Source organism: Chinchilla lanigera, unplaced genomic scaffold, assembly GCF_000276665.1.
Source record: "Chinchilla lanigera isolate Chin_1 unplaced genomic scaffold, ChiLan1.0 scaffold00013, whole genome shotgun sequence".
Taxonomy (NCBI): domain Eukaryota; kingdom Metazoa; phylum Chordata; class Mammalia; order Rodentia; family Chinchillidae; genus Chinchilla; species Chinchilla lanigera.
In genome coordinates this window covers 27,122,184-27,146,319 of record NW_004955414.1, presented here as the reverse complement: position 1 = coordinate 27,146,319, position 24,136 = coordinate 27,122,184, and the positions used below count along the sequence as shown (strand labels likewise).

The 24,136-nt window shown below is 45.2% G+C and overlaps 1 protein-coding gene across 1 annotated transcript in view; it reads left to right on the top strand.

Annotated features, from left to right (window-relative positions):
• The first annotated feature begins 283 nt into the window (after positions 1-283).
• Positions 284-24,136, top strand: part of Galnt18 (polypeptide N-acetylgalactosaminyltransferase 18) — a 333,981-nt gene continuing 310,128 nt past the window's right edge. The window contains exon 1 of the mRNA XM_005380289.2: positions 284-539. Within this exon, the coding sequence (XP_005380346.1) occupies positions 305-539 (235 nt within the window). The 5' untranslated portion in view covers positions 284-304. The remainder of the gene's footprint in view (positions 540-24,136) is intronic.

The window sequence follows — 24,136 nt, the reverse complement described above, 5'->3', positions numbered from 1 at the left end:
TGGTCGCGCTGCTGCCGGCCATCCGTGACGGCTCTGGGAAGCGCTCGAGGATTAAAAAAAAAATCTTTGGAAAAAAACCCCACTTCATTTCCTTTGTCAGCTCTGTCTCCGGGTGGCCAGCGGCGACAGCTGCAAACTTGGGCACGGCGGCTCCGCAGCCCGCGGACCGGCTTTGGAGAACCCCGCGACTCAGGTGCCGGCGCACCCGGCGGCCGGGCCTCGCCAGGGGGTGTGAGCGCGGGGGAGTCCGGGGCGCGCGGCGAGGAGGGGCCCCGGGAGCTCTATATGGAGGAGGGAGTCCAGAATGGTGTGCACCAGGAAGACCAAAACTTTGGTGTCCACTTGCGTGATCCTGAGCGGCATGACCAACATCATATGCCTGCTTTACGTGGGCTGGGTCACCAACTACATCGCCAGCGTGTACGTGCGGGGGCAGGAGCCGGCGCCCGAAAAGAAGCTGGAGGAAGACAAAGGGGACACTCTGAAGATTATTGAGCGGCTGGACCACCTGGAGAATGTCATCAAGCAGCATATCCAAGGTACGGGCGCCCGGGGAAACTTGGGCCGCCCGCGAGGCTCGGGAATGCCCAGTGTCTTGCGGGGTGCGCTGGGGTTCGTGCGCAGCACGCCCGCGACCTCCCGGCTCCGGGGCTGCAGACCGCGCTTAGGTTCTCGCCGGCCAAGGGGACCCTCGGCGTTTGCGTCCCTGCGCGCTTCCCCAGGGCACACGTGCGTGCGCGGGGCTGCACGCGAGGGTGTGTGTAGCTCGCGGTCGATGTGGGGGCGTGCTGCGCACGTGTCCAAATGTGCGTGTGACTCCAGGTTGGTTGCTCGTGGGCTCTCGGGATCGCACACAAGTCCAGCTTAGAGTGTGCGTGCGTGTGGGTGTTTGTGTGTGTGTGTACAAGGGAGCGCGCGAGGGCGAAAGAGCTCATTTGGCCGCCGGAAGGGCTAGGCAAGTTGCTCGGCCCTAGCTGTTGGGATACAGGACTCGCAGGCTGCGGAACAAGCCCAGGATAGGAAACCTGCACCGTCCAAGCCCCAGCCCCAGCCTCTCTGTGTTCGATCCGTAATCGATTGAGAATGGAGAGCGGCAATCTGTGGCTAGGGGTCTGCTGAAACCAGGATCGGTCCTCACCGCAGCCACAGCTGGCGGGTCCCCGACGCTCCTAAGAGCAGGTGTCAAAGCCAGGAAGAAGTGTTTGAGCCTGAGCCCTGGCCACTGCGGTGGCGCCTCCGCCCAGGACGGCGAAAACCAGCCCTGGGCTGCGCCTTCCCGGTGGGGACCCGGTGAAGGCCGATCCCTCTGGTAGCTCCACTGCCGGGCACCGCTCCCAGACCCAGGGAGCGGCCAGGGAGGAGCGGGTGACCCACGCGGATGGGCTTGGAGTCCAAGCTGCGCCGGGTGGGTGCGCTCCAGGCCGTCGCGGAGTCCAAAGCGAGGGTGGCATGCAGCCGCTCTTCTGCCACCCGGTGAGATGAGCTGTCAGAGGGAGGGGATGGAGTTCTTGGCGCTGCATACACACAGCGCCTCTCTTGCTCACACTTTTTTTTCCTCTCCTTCCTGCATCCCCTGCTTGCTATTAGGCTGTGAGCTTCTTAAGGACAGGACTGAGGCTAAATCACCTGTAAACCTGGCAGGCTTTGGGGGCTCTGGGGCCAGCACGCAGATCTTGGGAGTGTGGATGGGATTGGAAGCTGCTGCCTGTCCTAGGTGTCTGGTTTCCAACCTTTGCACCTGCTACCCTTACCAGAGTAGGGACCTGCTCTGTCTGTGTGTTTCCCCATGAAACCAGAGCAATTGCCCAGGGCGGGCTTGGGGAAATGTAGGAGAGGTGTCCTTGTTCCTTGTGCTTCCTGACTAATGACTTCTTCTGGCTTTGACACTTCTCCAGAAGAGCGACCATCACCACTGGCAGCTCCTTCTTCAGGCTTGTCTCTTCCTCTCAATCAGGCACCGGGTCTGGCAGACCAAATTACACGTCTGATGGTGCCTGTTGCTGCTATTTTTTTACTTGCCGTTTTCTATGCTCCAGGCCTGGACCGACAGTTAATCAGCCATGGAAGTGCGATGTTTGCCCCAGGGTTTTTCAGAATGTTCCCTGGAGACACAAAGCCATGTCCTCCTTTGACATTTCCATTTTGTCCACAGGTTTTGAGAGATTTCTCAGCCATGTATTTTCATGTATTCCCCCTCCCCACGCCGACGCCACCACTTGTGTGCGCTCCAAATGATCCTCTTGTGTCTTTCTGTCTGGTGAGGGAGATGGTGGGAAGTGTTGAGGGTGCGATGTGAAGCCCTGTGCTCAGCATGGAATGGGCCCCTCCACCTGGCCTGTAGACCAGCTTGCATGATTTATAGATGAGGCTCTATGTGGAAATGAACACAGTGTTGAAGTTGAAAGGAACCTTTGTGATTTTCTCCTAGAAAACCTCGTAACTGTATGTTGTCTGAGACTTTCAAATGTATACCTGCAAAAATAGGAGGTGGGTACAAAAGAGAGCAGGGTCCTTAAATCGAGCGTTGGTCCTACGCTCTTGTGTATGTGCCATGACTGCTCTGGATATTCACAAACGATTTCAGTCTCAGGACAGAGGGGCGAGAGCTATGGTCCACAGTAGGGCGGGCAAGGGTGGAGACTTGGGGAAGACTAGTAGCAGGCAGACAGGGTAGAGGTTACTTGGTTGGTTGTACTGTGACAGTGTAGGGATAACTGACAACCTCCTCATGGTGACAAGGCTGTCCCTGAGCTCGGGTTTAAGGAACACAGGTAAGGGGCACACAGAGGGACTGGCCAGATATAGTGCTGTGAAGGCAGAGGGTGGGAAAGGACAATAAGATCAGACTCCTGACTTTATGTGTGCCATTCTTGTGTATCCACAGGCATTGTGAACAGTCCACCTTCCACTGCTGAAATGAGAGGAAGGATAATTATTAGAGCTAAAAATGGTACAGCACCTACTATGTGCCAGACCCTCTACTAAGCACTTTGCATATGTGGACTTCTTTACTCCTTACGATCTTACAGTAATATGAGTTCCATTTTGCAGAGGTGGACACCAAGGCACAGTGAGGTTATTGGATGTGTCCAGGGTCAGCCCATGGTATGTGGTACTACAGGGATTTAAACTCAGCTAGTGCAGCTTCAGAGTCTGTGTTCTTCTTCAATGTATAAGGAGAACAGGTTTATCTTGGCCCTTGGTTCTGGAGTCTGGGGAGGTGCCAGTGTCCGCTGGGCTCCTCTTTTCAGAGTGTGTTCTTGGCTATGGATTGTACTGCATACTACGAGGGCTGGCAGGTCATAGGGGAAGAGCACACTTTCTTGGCAGAAGTGGGTGTCAGGGTAAAAGCCCTCAGAGGATAGTCGAGGGTGATGGGATCCGTAGTTTTCCAATTGGAGGTACCTTGCATGGATAAACTCAGGCAGCTTCAGGTTTGGTTTGCTTTCACAAGGAGAGGCAGAGGTTATATTTGCTTCCTTGGTGCTTGATGAGCACCAGGACCATTCCTGGCAGTTCCATACAGAACAGGCACTGGATGGATGCAGGGGAGAATGAATGAGTACGCAGTCCTGGTACCCAGTGCACCAATTAGTTGTTAATAGAAGCGGCTTTGCTGTTCTCCAAGGATATGTTTGCTTTGGAGTCTTGCTCAGGCCCCTCTCTCCTTTGGAAAGAATGCTGTCCTGAAGCTGCAGATAGCACAGAATGTTCTGCAGGATGTTCGCTAGGACTTGCAATTAGAAGAGGCTTTGGAGCGTCACCCTAGAGATCTGTTCTAGTCATGACTGAAAAGTTTATTTTCCTTTTGGGGATTGCAGTGATATTTCATTTTAATTTGTTTTCTGATTGAATGATTTAATTAGATGGTGTGTGGGGTCTCTTGGGAATGTAAATTGTATTTTTGAGAAATTTTTTTAAAACCAAATGGATATTAAATGAGAGAGTGGATAGGTTCAGATTTTAAAACAAGCACGCTGATGGTTTGGAAACACAAAGTATTAGTACAGGTTTGGTCTCAGGACCTTGAGAAGGTAACATGTGTGAAGGAGAGAGCTTGCCAAAGGAAGCCAGGCAAAATGATGGAGAACTTACAAAAGGGAAATGTTGATTGACTTATTTTGGAAGTTCAGTAGGAGCAAAACTGTCTTTATTCTTTTTTCAATTCCTATCTTTTCAAATCTGTAAAAGAACATGCCAAAGGTTAAAAAAATATTTTAAAATGTATAAGGTTGTCCATGATTCATTCTACCCTAAAAATAATTATTTTGCAATTTTGAGTATTTCCTTCTTGTTTTATCCATCTGTCTCCATCTTTACAAAAGCAAGTGCAGTTATAATTTACATGGAATTTTGTATTCTGTCTTTTTCACTTTGCCTTTTGTTAGAAGCATGTTTTTTCATGTTTGCTACATAGTTTATTAGTTTAACATTTATCTCTTGGGGACCTAATGCCAGGAAGTACCCTGGGGGAATTACTGGGGATCACAGTGTTAATCCGAGATGTTCTTGGTCCTTGTTGTAGTAGTTTGGTTTTCAAATAAATAGGATTCCTCTTATGCAACACAATTGGAGGTTAAGCTAGTTAGTTCACTGAAAGATTGCTCAAAGCAAAGAATAAAATACAACAATAGGTATATGATTAAATACTTTTAATGTTATTCAAAATGTACACGCATTGGCCAATACTTTTTTACAGGTATTGGGGATCAAACTGAGGGGTGCACTACCACTGCTTTACATTCCCAGCCCTTTTCTAATTTTTTTAAATTTTGAGACAGGGTCTCACGTAGTTTCCCAGGGTGGCCTCCAACTTGCAGCATTCCTGCCTCAACTGCCTGAGTAGCTGGGATTACAGGCCTGTGCCACTGCGCCCAACCACTGTCGGACTTCTGATGTCAAGCCAAAGCTTTTTCCTTGGGGTGGGTGGGCAGCCAGTACTCCCCTCCCGCTCCTTGCACAAACCACTGCCATAGTGTCCCATTTATGAAGATTTGCTTGTTTGTTTTGGTACCGGGAATCAAACTCAGGACCTTGCGCTTGCCAGGCAGGTGCTTTTGCCGCTGAGCTATATCCCCAGCCCCTGGTTTCTAGTTCTGCTTTGAAATTCCTTGGGAACGAAAAGGTGCTTGTGAAGCAATCCCAGTGTAGTAGACTCAGTTTTTCTCTTCTGTTGTCTGATCTCTGTAATGATTTTGCTGACATGTAATTTGACTGCTATTATTTGACTCCCTTGTATAAAGTCTTTCGAAAGCATTTAAATTAATTTTCTTACAAACAGCAACTGTCATTTTTTTTTAGTTATCCCAAAACTTGTTTATGTCTTGCTTCATAAATATTATTTTTTATCTTTTTTTATTGTACATTTTATTTTTATTAGTACATGTTTGTGCTACATAATGCTTACATTTATTGTGGGGAGCTGGTGCATGTACATAACACATCTGAGTTCTTTTTTCATACCCTACCCCACTGCTGCCTCCCTGCCTCTTCTATGTCTTGGTCTCCTTCCCATTTTCAAAAGTTCTATCCCCAATTTTTCCCCCAGTTCTTTTTTTAATCCCCCTTTCCTCCCAACTCTCTGCCTTCCTCCCTGTATCTCTTGATCCCTTCCCTTTAGAAAAAGATCTCCCGCTGGGTATAGTGGCGCACGCCTGTAATCTCAGCACTCAGGAGTCTGAGGCAAGAGGATTGCAGCGAGTTCAAGGCCAGCCTGGGCTACAAAGTGAGTTCAAGACCAGCCTGAACTGCATAGTGAACTCCAGTCTCCAAAAACAATCAAACACCAGAAACCTCCTTGCTTCCTATTATCCATCTTTTATTTTGATCTTTATTTATATTTTGAGTTTCTCATGTAAGAGAAAACATGCAATATTTAAGCTTGTGTCTCTGGTTTATTTCACTTAATATCATGGTCTCATGGTGCATCCACTTACCTATGAATGACTCAAGTGTATCCTTATTGATGGCAGAATAGTGCTTCATTGTGTATAAATATCATGTTTTCTTTATCTATTCATCAGTTGATGGACATATAGGCTGCTTCCAGGGTTTAGTTATTATTCATTGTGCTGCTATAAACACGGGTATGCATAGATCACTGTAATATGATGCCTTGAACTCTTTGGGGAAGACATCTAGGAGGGAAATAGCTGGGTTAAATGGAATTCCTAGTTTTAGTTTTTTGAGAAATCTCCATAGTGGTTGTACTAGTTTAGTAGTCAGATCTCATTCATTTATGTAATATGGAATTGTGTGGTGGCTACAGTGAGAAATATAAGTAGTATAAAGGCACTTGGACCCTACAGATGTTAGGGTAGCACACAATGTGACAGCTAGAAAGAAAGATGAACAAGACTAGAGAAAAGCCCATATGGAAGGAAAGGGGCATCATGGAGTTTATTTTCTATAGAAGAAGGAAAGCAATGTTTAATGTGCAGAGTTGAGTGGAGGATCTTTTCAGAGAACTTTTACTATATTTTTAATGACTGAATAGTATTCTATCATGCATAGGTTGATTGTTCATTATTGATAGGTCATTTTCCTCTTGCTAAATATTTGTCTGTTATAACTATAGCAGAAATAAATATCCTGTTTTTCTGGATTATTTTAAAAGATGTTTTACCAGAAGTGGGGTTACTGCTGATCTAAAGAGGACAAACATTTTTATGAAAGACTGTTTATCAAGGGGAAAGCCTTTTTATACAGCCTTGAACAATGTTTATTGTAGCAGTGTCATGGAGCCTGGCCAGCTTGGGTGTTGCATTCGGCTCCTCAGCAGATGAATCACCATCAAATGTGCTAGCCTTTTGATCTGTCTTGTGATCACTTTAGAGCTCAGTATCTTCCCCATACCCTCTGGGTTTGTTTTCATCTTGTGGCTACTATTTTTCTCTTGGACTATCGGTGTTTGTGATTTGTGTATTTTATGTGCGTGTTTACTTATTTATATCTTAAATTCATTAATAAAATTATTTGCTTGTATTAGATATTATATGTTATAGACATGATTTTTATTTTAGATCAGTGCCTTAGGACATTGTCAAGCAGTGTTCCTAGGAGTGCCAATATTTGAAAAGACTTGACCTGACAAATCAAAAGGTTAAAATGGGGTCTCTGGGGCCTTTCTGGACCAGCTCTCTCCAGCCAGTACAGCTCCTTTTTCATCTGTTTTGTATTTGGTGTTTGTACAATATTTTATTTTTCAAAAGGCTCTTCTTTTTAAAAAGTTGAAATTCACTGTTTTTGGAGAAAAGGAATGATGAGACTGTTACATTCTTGTGAGGGATGATGGTAGCATAAAGAATTCAAGAGGACAAACAAATCTAAGAGGAAATTGAATTTCTGGGTGGCGTTCTTCTAACATCTATTTACCCTTCTGAATACCATGATTAATAATGTATTACATTATATGACTAATTTCTAAATCTATTCTCTTACTTCAGTGCGTCAGAATCCTCCCCAACAGTGGCAGGGATGGGTTATTAACTGAATTTTGGTTCCTGAAAGTTTATTAGGCTGTTATGTGCATATTAATGCACATCAGGTCCCAAACAGCAGATTTTTCACCATGATTGCAAGCTGAATGTGGTCCTTGAGAATCAGAAAATGTCCAGGGTCTGGACACCTTTCTGCCCCCTGTAGCTGGTGGATGGCACCTAAAATTGATTGATATCCTTAACTATTCCTTGATGTGGCAGGGTTAGTGGAGAAGAGGATATGATGTTTGCTGAGGACTTGGAGTTGTTGTAAAGAGTAAAGCCACTGGTACTTTGGAATAGACTATGACGCACAATTATATTAGTAACAATGTTTGGTATTTTGAAAGAGTTCAGTAGTAGGATTTAAGGTTGAACCTAATTACCTTGGCTAGTAACCAGGACCACATCTTCATGAAGTAGAAAAACCATGCAAAGAATATAACTTTTCCCTGTGGCCAAAGGATTTTCATTTTTAGCCAGAGTGTGTAGGCTGTAAAATAAATGAGTTCCACATTTTTTTCCCACTCACTTGACATAAATTGTTATTCGTCCTTGATAAGTATGTTGGTGTAGAATCTCAAGGAGAATTCAGAATGAAAAGTATTTGAGAGCCATAGTCTGGTTGTCTGGTTCATGAAGGCCTTGGAGTTCAACTGCAGTCACTTGGGTTAAGTTGATCTGGTTTTTCAAAAGTATTTATAGGATTCAGAGCCACACCAAGGTTCCTGGAGCATCGTGATTGCCATCTGTTAGGTTTTCTGACCTCACTTTCCTTGGAAAGCTGAATGGGTTGTTGTCTTGCTACGGGGCTTAGGGGATCTCTTTAGGTTGGTCGCCATTTCTCACTGCTGAGACGTATCTAGGAGATAGGGAAGACCCTCTGTCCTTTGGAGAAGCATTCTGGAGTGTAGTCCAACTGGAGGTGTGTTATGGTTTGTGTCTAGATGTCCCCTCAAAGTCTCATGCAGCCATAGGGCGGGCTTCTAGAGTTTTAGATTGATCCATGGTCCAATGCTGGGGTTATAGATGTGTGCTACACCCACCCTGGGGTGGGTAGCTTGCATACAATGTAAAGGAGGGAAAGAAGATTGCTCTCTGAGGCTCCTCCTTATTTGCTCTTGCTGTTTTGCTGTCTTGTGCCGCCATGAAGTGTTGCCCCTGTGCCATGCCACTCTGCCTTGGAGCCAGCTGATTATGGACTGAAACCTCCACAGACTGTAAGCTACATAAACCTTTCCTTCTGTAATTTTGGGCATTGGGTATTTTGTCTCAGCAAGGAGAGAAAAGTAACCAAGACAAGGTGACACTGCATAGAAGTTCCTTTGGGAAACACCCAGCTGAGGACGAGTGGTGAATGTAGGCAGAAGGCAGCAAGATGAGTTTTTGGAAGAGGTAGGATTAGGCATGAAGCCAGAGGGCCACAAGTCCATAAATGGTCTGAAAAATAAAATGTCTCTCAAAGGCTGGGGGTTCTGACTCAAATTTGGTAGAGATTTGATTATTCCTTGGCTTCTCCCATAGTTCTCGTCTTAAACCCCACTTTACCGCAGGGGTCATACCACGTAATGTTGAACACAGGCATTCTCCATGTCTCTCCTTGCTCCCACCCATGCCTCCCCATGCAGGGGATGCATCCGAGGGCAGGGCCACAAGGATGCCCACCTGCACACATGCATTCTCTGTCACTCCACTCCTTCCTTTCCCACTCATGAAAGCATATTTGTATGCATGAGAATGCAATAACCTTGAAATCTCTTTAATTCGCAGAGTTAAACTTAATCATTCATAAGCTCTAGTACTTAAATTCTTGTTAATAACAAACTACCTCATAACTTTTTCCAAAGTAAAGCAGGTTGTGGCCATGATTGGGAACAACTGGTTTTTCCCTGTGGGTCTGCGTGTTCTCTGTGGACTTTGGAGTGTGGCTGCCTGGAAAGTTAAGCCAAAGGATTTCCGACTATATGAATGGTCATGTTTTGGTGGTTTTTCTGGCTACACAATTATGGATTAAAATATGTGGCTGGACAGATCATCTCAGGAAGTATGCAGTTCTGAGATGTACTTCTTTCACTGCCTGACTGTCAACTTCAGGTTTAGGACAGTTGGTTTGGGGGGATGAAGCTGCTCTTAATGATGCTAGTTGAAGTATTTACATATTCCATTCTAGTGAGATACGGAGAGGTGCCTATAGGAAGTTACTGCTAGAATGGTATTGGTGTACTTTATTAGCCTCAATTCTATTGCTACTGCTCTTTGAGAACTCTCACAAGTCATTTTGGGGGCAGATCCAGAGATGTGGCATTTGCACCCGTCACTTTGGGACAAGTGGGAACAATGGAAAATAACACTTAAAGAGGAGGTTTGGGGCCAACTCACTGGCTTGAGTGTGTTCATTCTGCCAGTGTCCTGACTTTAGGTCTCAGAGTGGAGCACCCTCTTTAGGATTGCTCAGTGCTGCATCTTACCCATCTCTGGCGCCTTGTTGAGCTTCACTAGTGTAACTTGTGTAAACATCTCCGTCCTCTGGGAATTCAAAGTTAAAGGTCACTGAGATCCCAGAGGAGTGAAAAGGTAATTCAAGGCCCCTGGCAAGGCAGGCTTTCAAGCTTGGGTTAATAAGTGTCATGATAATAGCATCAAGGGACTTAGGAGAGCATACCAAAGTTGCTTAGGCCAAAGAATGCAAGAGTGAGAGCGCTAAGGGGGGATTTGGAGTAACAAATGAGAATCTTAGGCAAAGTTTGTTTTATCCTAAGAGCAACAGCCATATAAAGAATTAAAGATTGATTGTATCAAGGGAGGGTGGAAAACTACTCCTATGTGTCAGAATCTGCCTAGGTGCTGTTCTCGCATGATTGCTTATTACTTTATTTCTTTCAGTAGACAATAACTTTTTGTCAACTGATGATTCCTTTTCATCTTTACAACATGGCAAGGTATGTTTTAGAGCTGAGAAAATTAAGACTTATATAGCTCATAGGTGTGATTGGAGAATGTCCCCCAAGAGTTCATTTGCTGGAAGTGTGGTCCCCAGTGTGATGGCCTTGAGCTAGAGGAACCTTTGGGGCCTAGAGGGATGTGGTCAGGTCACTGAGGACATTGTTCTTGGAAGGAGTTAATGTAGATCTTCAGGTCCTCAGTTAGTTCCTGAGAGAGCAAGTTGTTATAGAAAGAGCAAGCCTGACTCCAGAATCTCCTTTGTTTCCTTTCTTACCACGTGAATGCTCTTCCCCTCTCCCATGTGGTCCCTGGGTGATGTGTTCTGCCATATTGTGATGTATCCAGAAGGCCCTCATGCATGGCCGAATCCATGGAGCTGCCTGATCTTGCACTTTCAGCCTCTAACACTGTGGTCTGGATAAACCTCTTTACATATCACCCAGCCTCAGGTATTTCATGATAGCAGCAGAGGAGGGCCTAATAAAGATAGTTTGCTGAAGGTCAGCATATGATAGGTGGTGAAGCCAGGAAGATGAATGGTCTCCAAAATCTATGGTTTCTGAACACTGGGAAAGAAGAGGCATGTTTCACGTGGAGAGGAATGGGAGTGTGTCAGTGACTGTGTAACATCAGGGGCTGCAGGTCCTGTGGGAGACTGGGGAGAGAAGTCAGACAGGTGGCTGAAACAAGGAACTCGAGGTTAGGATGGGCAGAGGGAGTGGCCTTGTTCCAGGGGGGTAACTGAAGCGCTACTGCAAAGACTGTGGAGAGTCTTTTCTCTTGGGGTCATTGGGGATCACTGTGGGTTTCTGGGGGATTTGTTCTTTTAGGAAAAGCAGAGTGTCTGACTGCTGTTAGGGCCAGTCAAGTTCCATGTGTGACACTCTTGCACCTGCCGTGTGCCAGGCATGTTGCCCAGTGCCTTCCTATGCACTGGCACAGTCCTGTATTTTCTGGAGTGATCATCTTGTCCTGAGTGACCCTAGACTTTCCTTGTTACAGAGGGGAAAGCCCTGGGTGCAAGGCAGCCTCACAGCCAGGACAGATCTGGATGGCTGGTCGTTCTTGTCTTCTCAGCGTGACTTCTGGTTTTGGCAGCGCCAGCACTAGGGCAAAGATAGTCCTCCTTGTACTGCACCTGTGCCTTCTGCTCACTGCTCTTGGACTCTGATTTGCTAAAGAGTTATCTGAAGGCAGGGAGGGTCCCAACAACCCCTGCCCCCTTTCTTCCTGCCTACAACAAGCTGCCTCCTCTCTCCTTTGTTATGCCTTCTGCTTTGGCACTCTCTGCTTTTAGCTGTCTGCGCCTCTCAGGATTTAGAAAGGAAAAAAACAATTGCTGTAAAGGAAAGCTCTAATAAAGTGGTTTCGGCACAAAACATCAGCAGCTGTTTATTTGCCCAAAACAGTAGGAGTTCGTATTAATAACCTTGTGAGTTATATGCTGGGAAGTTAAAAGTAAGCAAAAATCTTAGTGGAGACCTGCAAATGTGACTTTATTCCTTTATTGAACTAATCTCCCTTCCTGTTTATGCTGGTGACATTTTCTATTATCCATGCCAAAGATCCTTTTTGATCTCCCGTTACAGATTTATTTAGCTGTGCCTTGGTTAGCATCCCAAGAAGGAGTTTTCTGGTTTTTCTTTATTGCAGTTATAATGCTTGGTGTTTCTGTGATTCCTACCTCAAAACATTCCAACAAGTGGAACAGGCTTTGCCTAATTAATTATCACATTCCCCTGGTGGGAGGGAAGGAGCCACTGAAGAACCGGAGGGAGGGACCCGAGGAGGCTTTGGCCCAGCCTGTCAGTTCACCGGCTGTGAGAAGTGTCTTAACCTTCTGGTGACTTCCACTTCTAAATCTCATTTTAATAATGAACTGATCCTCTGATTTGCTTTAGTTTCTCAAAGAGTGTATGGGGGAAAGTAAACTTGCAGAAATTATGATATAGACCTTTCCAACTCTGTAACCGGCTGAGTATTAAAAAATGTAATAGAACTGGGGATTTATGTTAGGAGAATACAGTGGAAAGTGGATAGAAGAGACTTTTATCGATGACTCCAGAATTGGAAAAAGGAACAAGAAGGGGAGGGCTTGAATTCATAGAATAGGCCTGAATTCATCTGGAAGAGACAGGAAGGAGGAAGGGAATTTATATCTGTTGAGCGCCTAGGACTGATAAGTGATAAATGGTTTACAGGTTTTACATCATTTGAGCCTCATCAGCAGCCCTGTGGGATGATGTTACAGCCCTGTTTTACAGAAGAGGATGTGGAGGCTCAGTGATTGTAATTAATTTGCCCAAGGTGAAACAACTAGGAAGAGACATGACCTTAGTGCTTCCGTTAAGCCACTTGGCAAGAGGCTGGGGCCTTCTTGTTTTCTTCTGCAGTGATGTTGATCCAGAAGAGTGGATTCCTTTCTCTTAGAAGGGCTTCAGGCGAGACAGAAAAGGAGCAGTGGGGCCTAAGCTGGGTTACTCATGTACGGTGTGCTGTCCCTTCCTGGGGGCACAGGAGGATGCCGCCCAGGAGCCCACCTGGACTCAGCCCTCTGGAGACCAAGGGAGATGCCAGGTGTGGTGTTGGCAACCTGCAGCATCTCCTTTCCCAGGAGAGGGCTTAGCATGAACAAGGTGCTAATGACTGCAGCTCCTCTGCTCATTCAGACAGCAGCCATGTTTGGGAGGTCCTGTAGGCTTGGGGGATGGGGCCTGGAATTGGACTAAAGGAAGGCACTAGTATACAGGAAGGAAATAGGGGCCATGGCCAGGCCTGCCAGGAACTTCCCACTAAACTGAGAGAATGGGTTATTTGGAGTGAAATGTAGAGTAGACCTAGGAGATGCTCCTCAAGGCTGGCATGGTCTACTGGGGTTTGGGAATGAGAGGAGATGAATGCCTACTGGGGTTGGGAGAATTTGCAGAGGTGCCTCCAGTTCTGTTCTCTCTTCTTTTGGCCAGAAGTTAGACAGTGACCTGGGCTGTCCCTCTGTTTTCTTTTGATCACATACACAGATACTTCCATTTGTTCATCCAGCATTTATTAAGCACTTTGTAAATGGTGGGGATACTTCAGTGGAGCAAAGGCACAAACATGGAGGGGCTGTAATTAAAGTAGGGGGCCAGGGCTCTCCTACAGGCAGAGACTTACAGAAGGTGAGGGGTAAGCCATGTGCATGTGGATGAGGGTGCAAGTGGAGAGAAGAAACAGCCAGTGCAAAGGTCCAGGGGCAGGAATGTGCCTGGTATGTTTGAATAACAGCAAGGTTGCCAGAGTGAGTATCATCCAGTAGAACGATAGTGGGGGAAGGGAAATGGGAGGGGTGAGGCCAGAGAGGTACTGATTGGGGAGTCTCAAAGGCCACTGCAGAGGGACTGCTCTAAGGGACTTGGGAGCCACTGGAGGGGCTGAACAAAAGGCACATTTTTTTTTTTTTGTCTTTTTTTGAGACAGGGTCTTGCTGTGCAGTTCAGGCTAGCCTTGAGCTCACTTTGTAGCCCAGGCTGGTCTCGAACTCCAGTGATCCTCCTGCCTCAGCCTCCTGAGTGCTGGGATTACAAAAAGGCACATTTTTAAAGACGTCAGTACAGGCTGCCCTGTGGCTGCTTGCTGACTGTGAGTCCGCCTCTGGTGGGGGTGGTGTGGTGGAGGACAGCATATGGATGACGTTGCCCTTTTGTTTGAAGAGCAGTAATTGTCCTGACAAGACCAAATGAGAAACAGTTAAGGTTTTTTTTTTGCAGCTAACTAATCTGAGGAGAGGTAAAACGGAAACTGAACCTGGACTTATGACGCATCTTAGAAGAATAAGGAGGGTTTTGAGGGAGAGGGGAAGCTCAGCTATTAAGTAAAACCCACAGTTATCTTAGAGAAGAAAGCGAGTGTCTCATTTAGCATGGCGAGACAGTGCGTGAGGCAGACAGTGCTGAGAATCAGTGCAGTCTCCTTCGGGTACCTCCACTTCCCCACCTGCACAAAAGAGGACCGTTACTCCTCAGCTACTGCAGGCTTGTTGTCAAAGGGGGTGACCTGCTGGAAAGCACCACCACCCTGCCCGGTGGGTGGTAAGCCTGGGGAAGACATGCTCTTTTCTCTGGTCGTCTTTCCCTCTTTCTTTCCATCTCACTCAGTGTTGCTCCTTTCTAGGGCTCACATAACAAATAAAGTCAGTATTATATGTTCTTGCTGTAACACCTAAAATATCAGATTTCAGCCACATTTCAATGCAATTAGCTGGGGCTTCTTCAGTTCAATCAGGTGAGATGGTCAGAAGTTTGATTTCAGGGAGTCCCAGCTAATGTTATCCACAACTTCCCAGCAGAGTGAGATTGGAAGGTTTGCTCAGGGGCATCTCAGAGCGATTTATTAATGCTCTGGAACCCTGAGCCTGCCAGCAGGACATCTACTTTTGTTGGCAGAGAAATCTATGTTTTGTAAAACTCACTTGGCAATTGTTATGACTTGTGTCTAGATGTCCTCCCAAAGCCTCAAATGGTCATAGAAGGGGCTTTTTCAGAGGTGGCTGATCTAGAGGGCGTGATGCTGGGATGGATTCCTGGTGCAATGCTAGGATCTAGGGCACTAGGATTAAAGGTGTGGGTGCTATCCACCCTAAGGGCAAGTAGCCTAGATAAGAAAGATCTGTGGTCATCCCTTGCTTTGCTACGTTCTACCTGCCGTGAATTGTTTCTCCTCTACAATGCCTGTCTGCCATGCCACCCTGCCTTGGAGTCAGCCCATGATGGACTAAAACCTCTGCAAACTGTGAGCTAAATAAACCTTTCCTCTCTTAACTAGAGACATTATGTTGATGTTGTCGGGAATGTGCTGCACTGGTTGGAATCTTGGCTGGTAGGAGGGTTAGGCAGGGTGTCTATCTACCTGGCTTGTGAGTTTCCTTGCTACATTCCTGGAGGAGGGAGAGGCTTCTTAGGAGAAACTTAAGTTTTCTTCTATGTTGACCTCCAAACTGAATTGCAGCCACATCAACCCATCTTCCTGCCAGGGTGGATTTGATTTAACTGAAAGCAATGTGACTTATAATTTCAATAGCAGGAAGGAAGGTATGATTTAAGACAATTGTCAGAAAGATTCAATTTAATCTTTTTTCTTTGCTCTCCACAAAATGTGCATTTCGTGGTCTGATATAAGTTTAATATACATTCTTTACAACTCAGAGATACGTTTGACTTCATGTAGGGATGGTACACTTTGCATTTTTTAAAAAGTACTGATCATGGAAAGTACTTTTATAAGATTTTTTTCTAGTGAAAGCAGAACACAGAAGAGCAGTTTTATTTTTTTTAAAACTAGAGAGAATTACAGTCAACCATGAAACGTCCTATAAATAAACCATTTATTGATTGGCAGGAGTTATTTTGGTCACACTTGTTAATAGGAAAACAGTTGCCTTAACACAACAATAAAAGTAATCATTTTATTTACAGAAAGCTGAACAATTGTGACTGTTGAATGTTTTTCCTCAAGAGCTAGCTGTTTTTAGCAAAATAGGTGTAGGTACTTTCAAGTTTACAATTATTTTTTAGGAATAAAGAAAAAGTACATTGATTTTTGTAAATAAAAAGTTAAATTTCTTGTTGCACTCTGCTCAATATTAGAGGCTCACAGGGTTGTGTTGTGCAGTTCAGTGTTTTTCTCACTTGTTAGTGAAGAAGAGTGAACTTTCCTCCTTTTGCAGAAGGCAAGTCATCTCTCTTTTGCAAAGGCTCTGGTCTGAAGGGTCTTTTGTTAGAACTGGAACATGCTAGAGCCAGAAGAAGCATCTATGCCCTCAGGCTCAGATTGTTTGCTGAAGGATTGGAGACCCAACACAATTTGGTGACTCTTCTGAGGACCCACCCCTGGACCCTGGAGGCTTTAGGCGGAGGATCTAATGGTCCAGAGTATAAGTCTAGAAAAAGTATGTCTGCACACAGTTCTGTCCCTTAACTTTGAGAGGAATTTCTGCAGGAGAAGGTCAGTCCTTAGTTGCATGTTCTTAGGTGAAACCATGTGCCTGTAAGTAGCAAAAGAGTGGACAGGTTTCTCAGAGAATCCCTTTGGTAGGATTCTTTCTCTTTGGCTTGAACCCCACCAACCTGGAATATTCTTCAGACTTGGGGAGATGGTACTGTTCACCAGGACCTGACTTTGAACCTAAACAGTGCAGCATATCTCCTGGGGATGCATTCTCCATAGTGAGAATAGAGCACCTTCACAGCTTTTCAAACCATAGTAGTGAGGCAGATGGAGGAGGGGCAGAGGTTCTACATTAAAGAGCGGAAACTGGAGAAAACTGACATTTACCAGCGTGTTAGATTCTTGTCACTGTGACAAAATACCTGAGACAATCAATTTATAAAGAGGAAAGGCTTATTCTTCCCACAGTTTTAGAGGTGTCAGTCCATGGTTGGTTGGTTCCATTGCTTTTGAGCCTGTGGCAGGACAGCACATTATGGCAGGGAGCATGTGGTGGAAAAATGCTTACCTCATGGCAGCCAGGGATCAGAGAAAGAGAAACGGGAAGAGGCTGGGTCCCAAATCCCTTTAAGGGCACACCCATGGTGACGTAACTTCCTTCCACTAAGCCCTGCTTCCTAAAGGTGCCACCTGCCACTAGCAGCAGAGGCTGGGGGCCAGTCCTTCAACATATGGACTTTTGGTGGACATTCAGTGCCCAAAATGTAGCAACCAGGCACCAGCTATGTGTTTAACACTATAAGCCACTTCACATTACTTAATTCTTAAAATAAACCTATGAGAGCATTAGCCCTATTTTGTAGGTGAGAAAATTGTACTATAGTGTATTTATTAATTAATTTTCCCATTAGACTGTGGTTTTCTTGAAGGTGGAGATGGGTCCTATTTGTTCGTTTTGTTTTCCATTTTCCAGTATTTCACACAATGCCATGAACACAGTGAGGACTAAGTAGGGGTTTATTGGGTGAATAAATGAATGAATGAAACCTGCCTGAGAAAGGTGATATCAGGATTCACATCCAGATCTCTGGCTTCAAAGGTGTTAAGAAGAGAGGCCAGGAGCCTGAAGAGCTGGCTGGTTCTCATCCTGCCAGGCTGGGGATGGCTTCTGTGAGGCTCTCTTGCAGGCTGTGTCTGCTGTCTGGGTCGGGTTGTCCCCCATCTGGTTCCAGTGCCAGAAACACATGCCCTGGGGTCTCTCCCACAGCCACTGTGGCTAACACTGCGGCTGCAAGGTTTAATCAAAGGGAGCTGAAGCTCAGAGGGCTGTGGGTGTGGGGAAAGTGTTTCCCTGATCTGACAGCCTTCCAGAGTCAGCCGGTGAGAGAAGCCTGAAGCCTTCAGGGGACCCTCGATGTTTTCATTTTAATAAAGCTGTCACTTGTGGTCACTTCAAACTAAAGCAATCTTGTGGGTAGAGAGGGAAAAAGAGAAAGCTCCACCCAGTACAGATCCCCGAAGAGTCAGCAGACAGAAGGAAACAGAGCTTCATTTCCAAAAAGGGATGAAGGACCCTCGGGCTCTGGAGCCAAGGGGAAGTTGGCCTTCGGCTTTTCTTCTGGAGTGGCCGTGATTGGGCCCCCTGTCCATGCTGAGGTGTGTGAAGCCCTCAGATGCCATTGTCTGGAGGCATTCCCGTGGTGATGGTGGTACTAGGGCTCACTCTTGCACACTTGGGAGTGAGGAGGAAGGAACGAGGGGCCACTCCAGAGTCAGGAGGAGGCTCTCGCCTGCCCGAGAGTTCCTGGAGCAGATGCCTGGGAAGCCACACTGAGAATCAGACACCTAGGCCTCCTGGTCTGCTGACCACAAGGGGAAACATCTACCCATGGGTGCAGATCTTGGTTTGGACCTGCAGGCGCTTCCCAGTGGCTGTCACACCTCACCAGTCTGCTCGTCCAAGAAGCAGCACAAGAAGGGACAGGTTCTCCTCAGATCCTGCCCATTAGACCGAAAAGCTTGATGGCCACTCATAACTATGTTTTTTCTTTTGCTATTATACCCTAGTATTTCCAGTTTGAAAAGAATCATTTGAGCAAGAGTGTGGAAGAGGGAGTAGTAGACATAGGGGAACAATCGAAAATGTCATTTAAAAATGACTCCTCCATTTTTTCTGTACCTCAGTAGACAGATGGCTGTCTCACCTTTTGCCTGTGGCCAAAAGCAGTAGCCAGTGGGTCAGCTGAGGAGAGCAGTGATTTTATTTTCCTTTTCATTTCAAACAGATTGTATAGCCCTTGGGGTGAGGGGGCTGTGTGGAATGAAGCTAGGGGCTGGGAAACTAATTATGCCTCCCTGCATGGCTGAGCTGGTTAATACCAGACTGTCACTGGGGCTGATTCTTCCCTGGGGCAGAGAAGCTTTCCAAATTCCTTACCTCTTTTACTTGGCCTTGGGAGCTGAGGCCTTTTGGGTTTTGACAATTTGAGACAAGGAGTTTAAAAAATCCCGGAAGCTTCTCGGGGTTGTGAAGTGGCACTCTGGGTTCTGATTCTGATGTTCTGGGCCATAACAAGCTGTCCCTCCTGCAGCTCAGACGTGGTGCTGTTGTGGAGGAGAGAGGGTCTCGGGTCACAAAGACTCAGCTCAGATCCTGGTGCTGCTACTAGCAGTGTGATGTTGCCAGAGGACATCTAGGTGAGTGCTTGTCCACCGCAGGGTCAGGAATGGGTCGCCAAATTGTAAGTCGGCCTCACTTTTATAATCCTGGCACTGAGACCCAGCCAGGTGCATAGCATGGTCAGTGCAATGTCATCAGTGGAAACTACACATGATAAAAGATGACCACATACCCGGCCATGGTTTTACATGGATTTTTTTTTTTTTTAGCTTATTAATTAAACCAACACAAGTCTTGAAAAAATGGTGTCTTAGTCCATTAAGGCTGCTATAACAAGGTACCATAAGGTGGGTGGTTTATCACCAACAGAAACTTACTCCTCACAGTTCTGGAGGCCGGGAAGTCTAAAATGAAGGCACTGACAGGTTCAGCAGATCTGTCTTGTTCATAGGTGGCATCTTGTCACTTCAGACAGAGGGAGGGACATGGCAACTCTCTGGTCCCTTTTATAAGGGCACTAACCCCATTTATGAGGGCCTAAACCTTATGACCTAATCACCTCCCAAACGCAATAATATCTTAATACCTTCCCTTTGTGGGTTAAGATTTAGCATACCTGGTGAGGTGGGGGGGGACCATAAACATCTCTGGAGAAATGTAGCCAGGGCATGCAGTCCTTGGCTAGTCAGATATCTCTAGAAAAGTGGTGCCAATAAAATCCTTCTATCTTTTTAAGGGCAGAAAAAAGGTTTTCAATATGGGGGTGGGAGCATTTAAAAAAAGGAGCCTTTGTGACAACATGAAGATCATGAATATTCAGTGTATACACGGTCTCAAGCAATTAGGAAGATGCATATTTTCATGGGCAGGTGTGTCGCCCTGCTGGCTGAGGAGATGGGGGTTGTCTGTCATTCCAAGACCAGGCTTCCCTGGAGCCTTCAGGGTCTGAATTTAGGGAACTTTGGGAATGAACTCTCAGAGGCAGTTCTATTGTCTTCTCACATCTCTGTGAAGTCTTACTCCTTTTGGCTATATGTACATACCTGGGCTTTCCTCGAGAACTTTCCAGTTCTCAGCAGAGAGCAAACACCACTGACTCTGAGCCCTGAGCTGACAGATTTAGTGGTGAAGCAAAGTGGCCTCTTTCCAGCCATGGAGAGTGAGTGTGTCAGATGCTGTTAGTTGGACCCCAGATCTCTCCGTGTTGACATCTCATTAGAATTAACCCATTGTCCTTGGAGAAGCACCAACCAGAAACTGAGATGTCAGATTGGAGGGTGCATTGGAGAACTGTCCCCTATCAAAGGACTCTCTGTATCTGTGAGGGGTCCCTACTAGCTTTTTAGGATAACCAGAATTTCCCAACTCTAGTTGTATAGTTATGTAGCATGTTCCAATTTCAAATACTCTGATAGGTTCTTCCCAGAAACTGTCTAAAAACAATTCTAGTATTCCTAAAGTTCACCCCCCACTTGGACTCCTACCTAGAAGCAGCACAGACCCCTTGCTAGACCAAGTGTCCTTTAGAAAATATGGCCACAGTCAAGTGAGCAGACCACTGGAAGACAGAGCCAGCGATTCTGTTCATGGTCCTTTCTGTGCAGTGCAGAATCTCCTGAGGTGAAAGCGCTTCCGGAATGGCGCTGCGAGAGTTCTGTGGATCCTCTTCCTGGTGAAACAGTGGAACTGGTGAAAATTATCTTTACAAAAAACGTTTAAAATCTCTGGGAGTTTTCCTAAGGGCATACATCAAATAATGAGATATGTTTTTGGAAAAAAATCTACATTTTGGTAAGAACAGCCAGAATCTACAGCATTTGAACCATGGTCCACTCCTGTTCCCTGCCACAGTTCAACAAGACAGCTCTGTTTTTGGAAGATACGGATAAGAGGGGTCCTTCCTTGCCAGCTTCTCTAGGGTACCATTTTCTCTCCAGGAGGGGCAGGCCATTGGCCCTTCTTGTATCTCCCAGCTCTGTGTGGCAGAGGCTGTGCTTCACGCAGGCATGGCTGAGAGGTCTGGGGCTGTCATCTGCCACCAGAACCCAGTTGTGTGGCGGAAGCTTACCCCAGGGGGAGAACCCTGGGCCCTGACTGCTGCCCGGCTCATACAGAGGTGGCAGTTTCATGCCAGTAGAAGCAACCCAAGAATACCAGTGACTGCCAGCCTGACCCACAACCCCACTCTTAGAGCAGGGATATCACTCAGAGAAGTGAGCTATTGTTCCCAATTCCAGCTCCAGGGCAGTGGTGCAGAGATTCCGCCCAGGGCTAGAGGTAGGCTGTAAGAACACAGAGCTCTGCTACTTCTCCTAAGAGACTATTTGAAATGGAGTGTGAAGAAGTTCAAGCCTAAAAGCAGCTCATGTGCATGCAAGAGAAGGCTGGTAGCTAAGAAACAGCAGGCCGGCTAGACCAGCTAGAAGTTTGATGGAGAGAACCCGAGAAAGAGACTTCTCCTGGGGTCAAAGCAAGCTTCAAAGAGTGGCTTCCAAGACAGCCTCCTACAGAAAGGTCCACATTTAATTGGAGCACCTTATGCCTGTTTTATGCACTGTTAAAAACAAGACAGCGATCAGGTAGCACTGAATGGAGGCAAGTAGCAAGGGATACCCATAGGTGGTCCAGCCAGCAGCCTAATGGAGGTGAGCACAGAGACAGGCACAGGTCTGCTCATATCACTGTCATCCCAAAGGACTGGATGGGGGAAAGTAGGGACAACGTGGGGGGAAGTACGAGGGACAATATGCATGTGCCCAGGCTCTCACCTTCCAAGGGGAGTGTCGGAGACTGCAGACTATGAGGGCAAAGGGCTTTGTTTAAGTAACTCATCCAAGTCACCACACAAGTAAACAAGCAAACAACAAATCTTTAGTGGCAGTAGGGTAGGGTCCGGGGACTGAGCAATATCGAGTGGCCAAAACATTTTATGTAAAATACCTGGTTTTCAGCAAGAATCTGAGTCATCACAGACACAGGAAGTGTGAGTCATGCACAGGAGAAAAAAGCAGATAGTAGCAATTGTATTTAAGGGCACCTGGACACTGGACTTACCAGAAAAAGACATCAAAGTAGCTATTATGAATTTGTTCAAAGAATTGAAGGAAATTATGTTGAAAGAATTAAAAGAAACTGTCATGATAATATCTTATTGATAGATAATATCACATAATGAAAAAAGAAAGAAGTAGAAATTCCAGACTTGAAGAGTATAAAAAATGAAATGAAAAATTCACTGGAGGCATTTAAAATATATTTGAGCAGTCAGAAGAAAGTTTCAGTGAACTTAAGAATAGATCAATAGGGATCGCAAAATATGAAAAACGAGAAAAAAAGTGAAGAAAGATGTGCAGAGCCTTAGGAAGCCTGGGATATCATTAAGGGCAGCAATGTTTTGTTCAATGGGAGTATCAGAATGAAAGGAGAAAGAATATTTAAAGAAGTAATTGCTGATAACTTCCTGAAATTGGTGATAAATATGAACTTTCACATTCAAGAACCTGAACAGACTGTAAGATGAACACAGAGAGATCCACATAGTCCAAATGTTGAAGGCCAAAAACAAAGAGAAAATCTTGGAAGTGTAACAGAGCCATCAGTCACCTATAAGAGAATACCCATAAAATTCACATTAGACTTCTCCTTTGAAACAACAGAGGCCAGAAGGTAGTGGAATGACATATCCAAAGCCCTGAAAAAACAAACATGAAAAACAACTGCCAACAAACAATCTTCTACAAAACCATTCTTCAAAACTGAAGGCAAAATGAAGACAGTACCAAATAAAATTTGAATTTGTTGTCATCGAGCTGGGGATTTAGCTCAGCAGCACAGCACCTGTCTTGCAAGTGCAATGTTGTGAGTTTGATTCCTGGTACCGGAAAAAAAACAAAAAAAAAAAAAGAAGAAAAGAATTTGTTGTTATCAGAACCCATATTACAACCAATTTTCCACAGTGTTCTTCAAACTGACTATGAGGGATACAGGGCAGTCATTCACATTCATACAGAGTATCACTAAAGGTAATTGTATGGGAAATTATAAGAGATAATGTAATTGTATCATCTCCTTTCCCTTAACTGATTAAGGAAGAAATTGCATAAACAATATGCAAATACTTGTATCACTGGGCCCAAAACAGACAGAAATGTAATATACAATAATAGCACAAAGAGAGCACAGGAATAGGGAGGAGGAGGGAATAGTACTGTATAGGAAGAAAGTTTCTATATTTTACGAGGATTAAGTTAATAGACTTAGAAAAGCTCAAATGTAATATTGTAACCTTCAGACCAACCACCAAGACAATAACTCAAGGAATATAGCTCAATATATGCTAAATGTTCTCACCACACACAAAATGATAATTAATTATGGAAAGTGATGGACGTGTTAATTAAACTTGACCTAATCATATATATATGTATATATATGCATATATAAACACCATGTTGTGCATCATAAATATATATATATATATATATATAAAATTTTTGCCTGGTTCAGAGCCACATGCCAGCTACTTGGGAGGCTAGGGAAGGAGGCCTGCAGGTCAGCCTGGGCAACTTAGCAAGAACTTGTCTCAAAATAAAACCTAAGAAGGGGTAGGGATGTAGCTCACTAGTAGAGCAAACCTGAAATTAATCACCAGTACTGCAAACAAAAACAAAACACAACAAAGATTTTTTAATGTAATTGTGCCTTAATAAAGTTGGGAGGAAAAAGAAATATAGCTAAAATATAGCTGAACAAATTAATATGTATGAGAAAAAATAATCATTTAGTGCACAAGAAGGTAGAAGAGAGGAATAGGGGAGCAAAAGTGCATGAAACATATAGAAAATAAAGGTAAAATTGCATATGTAAATCCATTTATATCAGTAATTACATTAAATGTCAATATAGTAAGCTAGCCAATCAAAATGTAAAGATTTTTCTACTGGTTGAAAACACAAGATGCAAGTATACACCCTCTACGAGACAGGTTTTTTTGTTTGTTTTCGTGGTGTGCTTTGGCAGTGCTGTGGAATGAACTCAGGGCCTCGCTCCTGGTAGACAAGTGCTCTGCCACAGAGCTACACCCCCAGCCCCGAGGACGTACACTTTTGATTCAAATATATAAATAATTTGAAAGGGGAAGGATGAGGAAAAAAACACCATGCAAACAGAAACA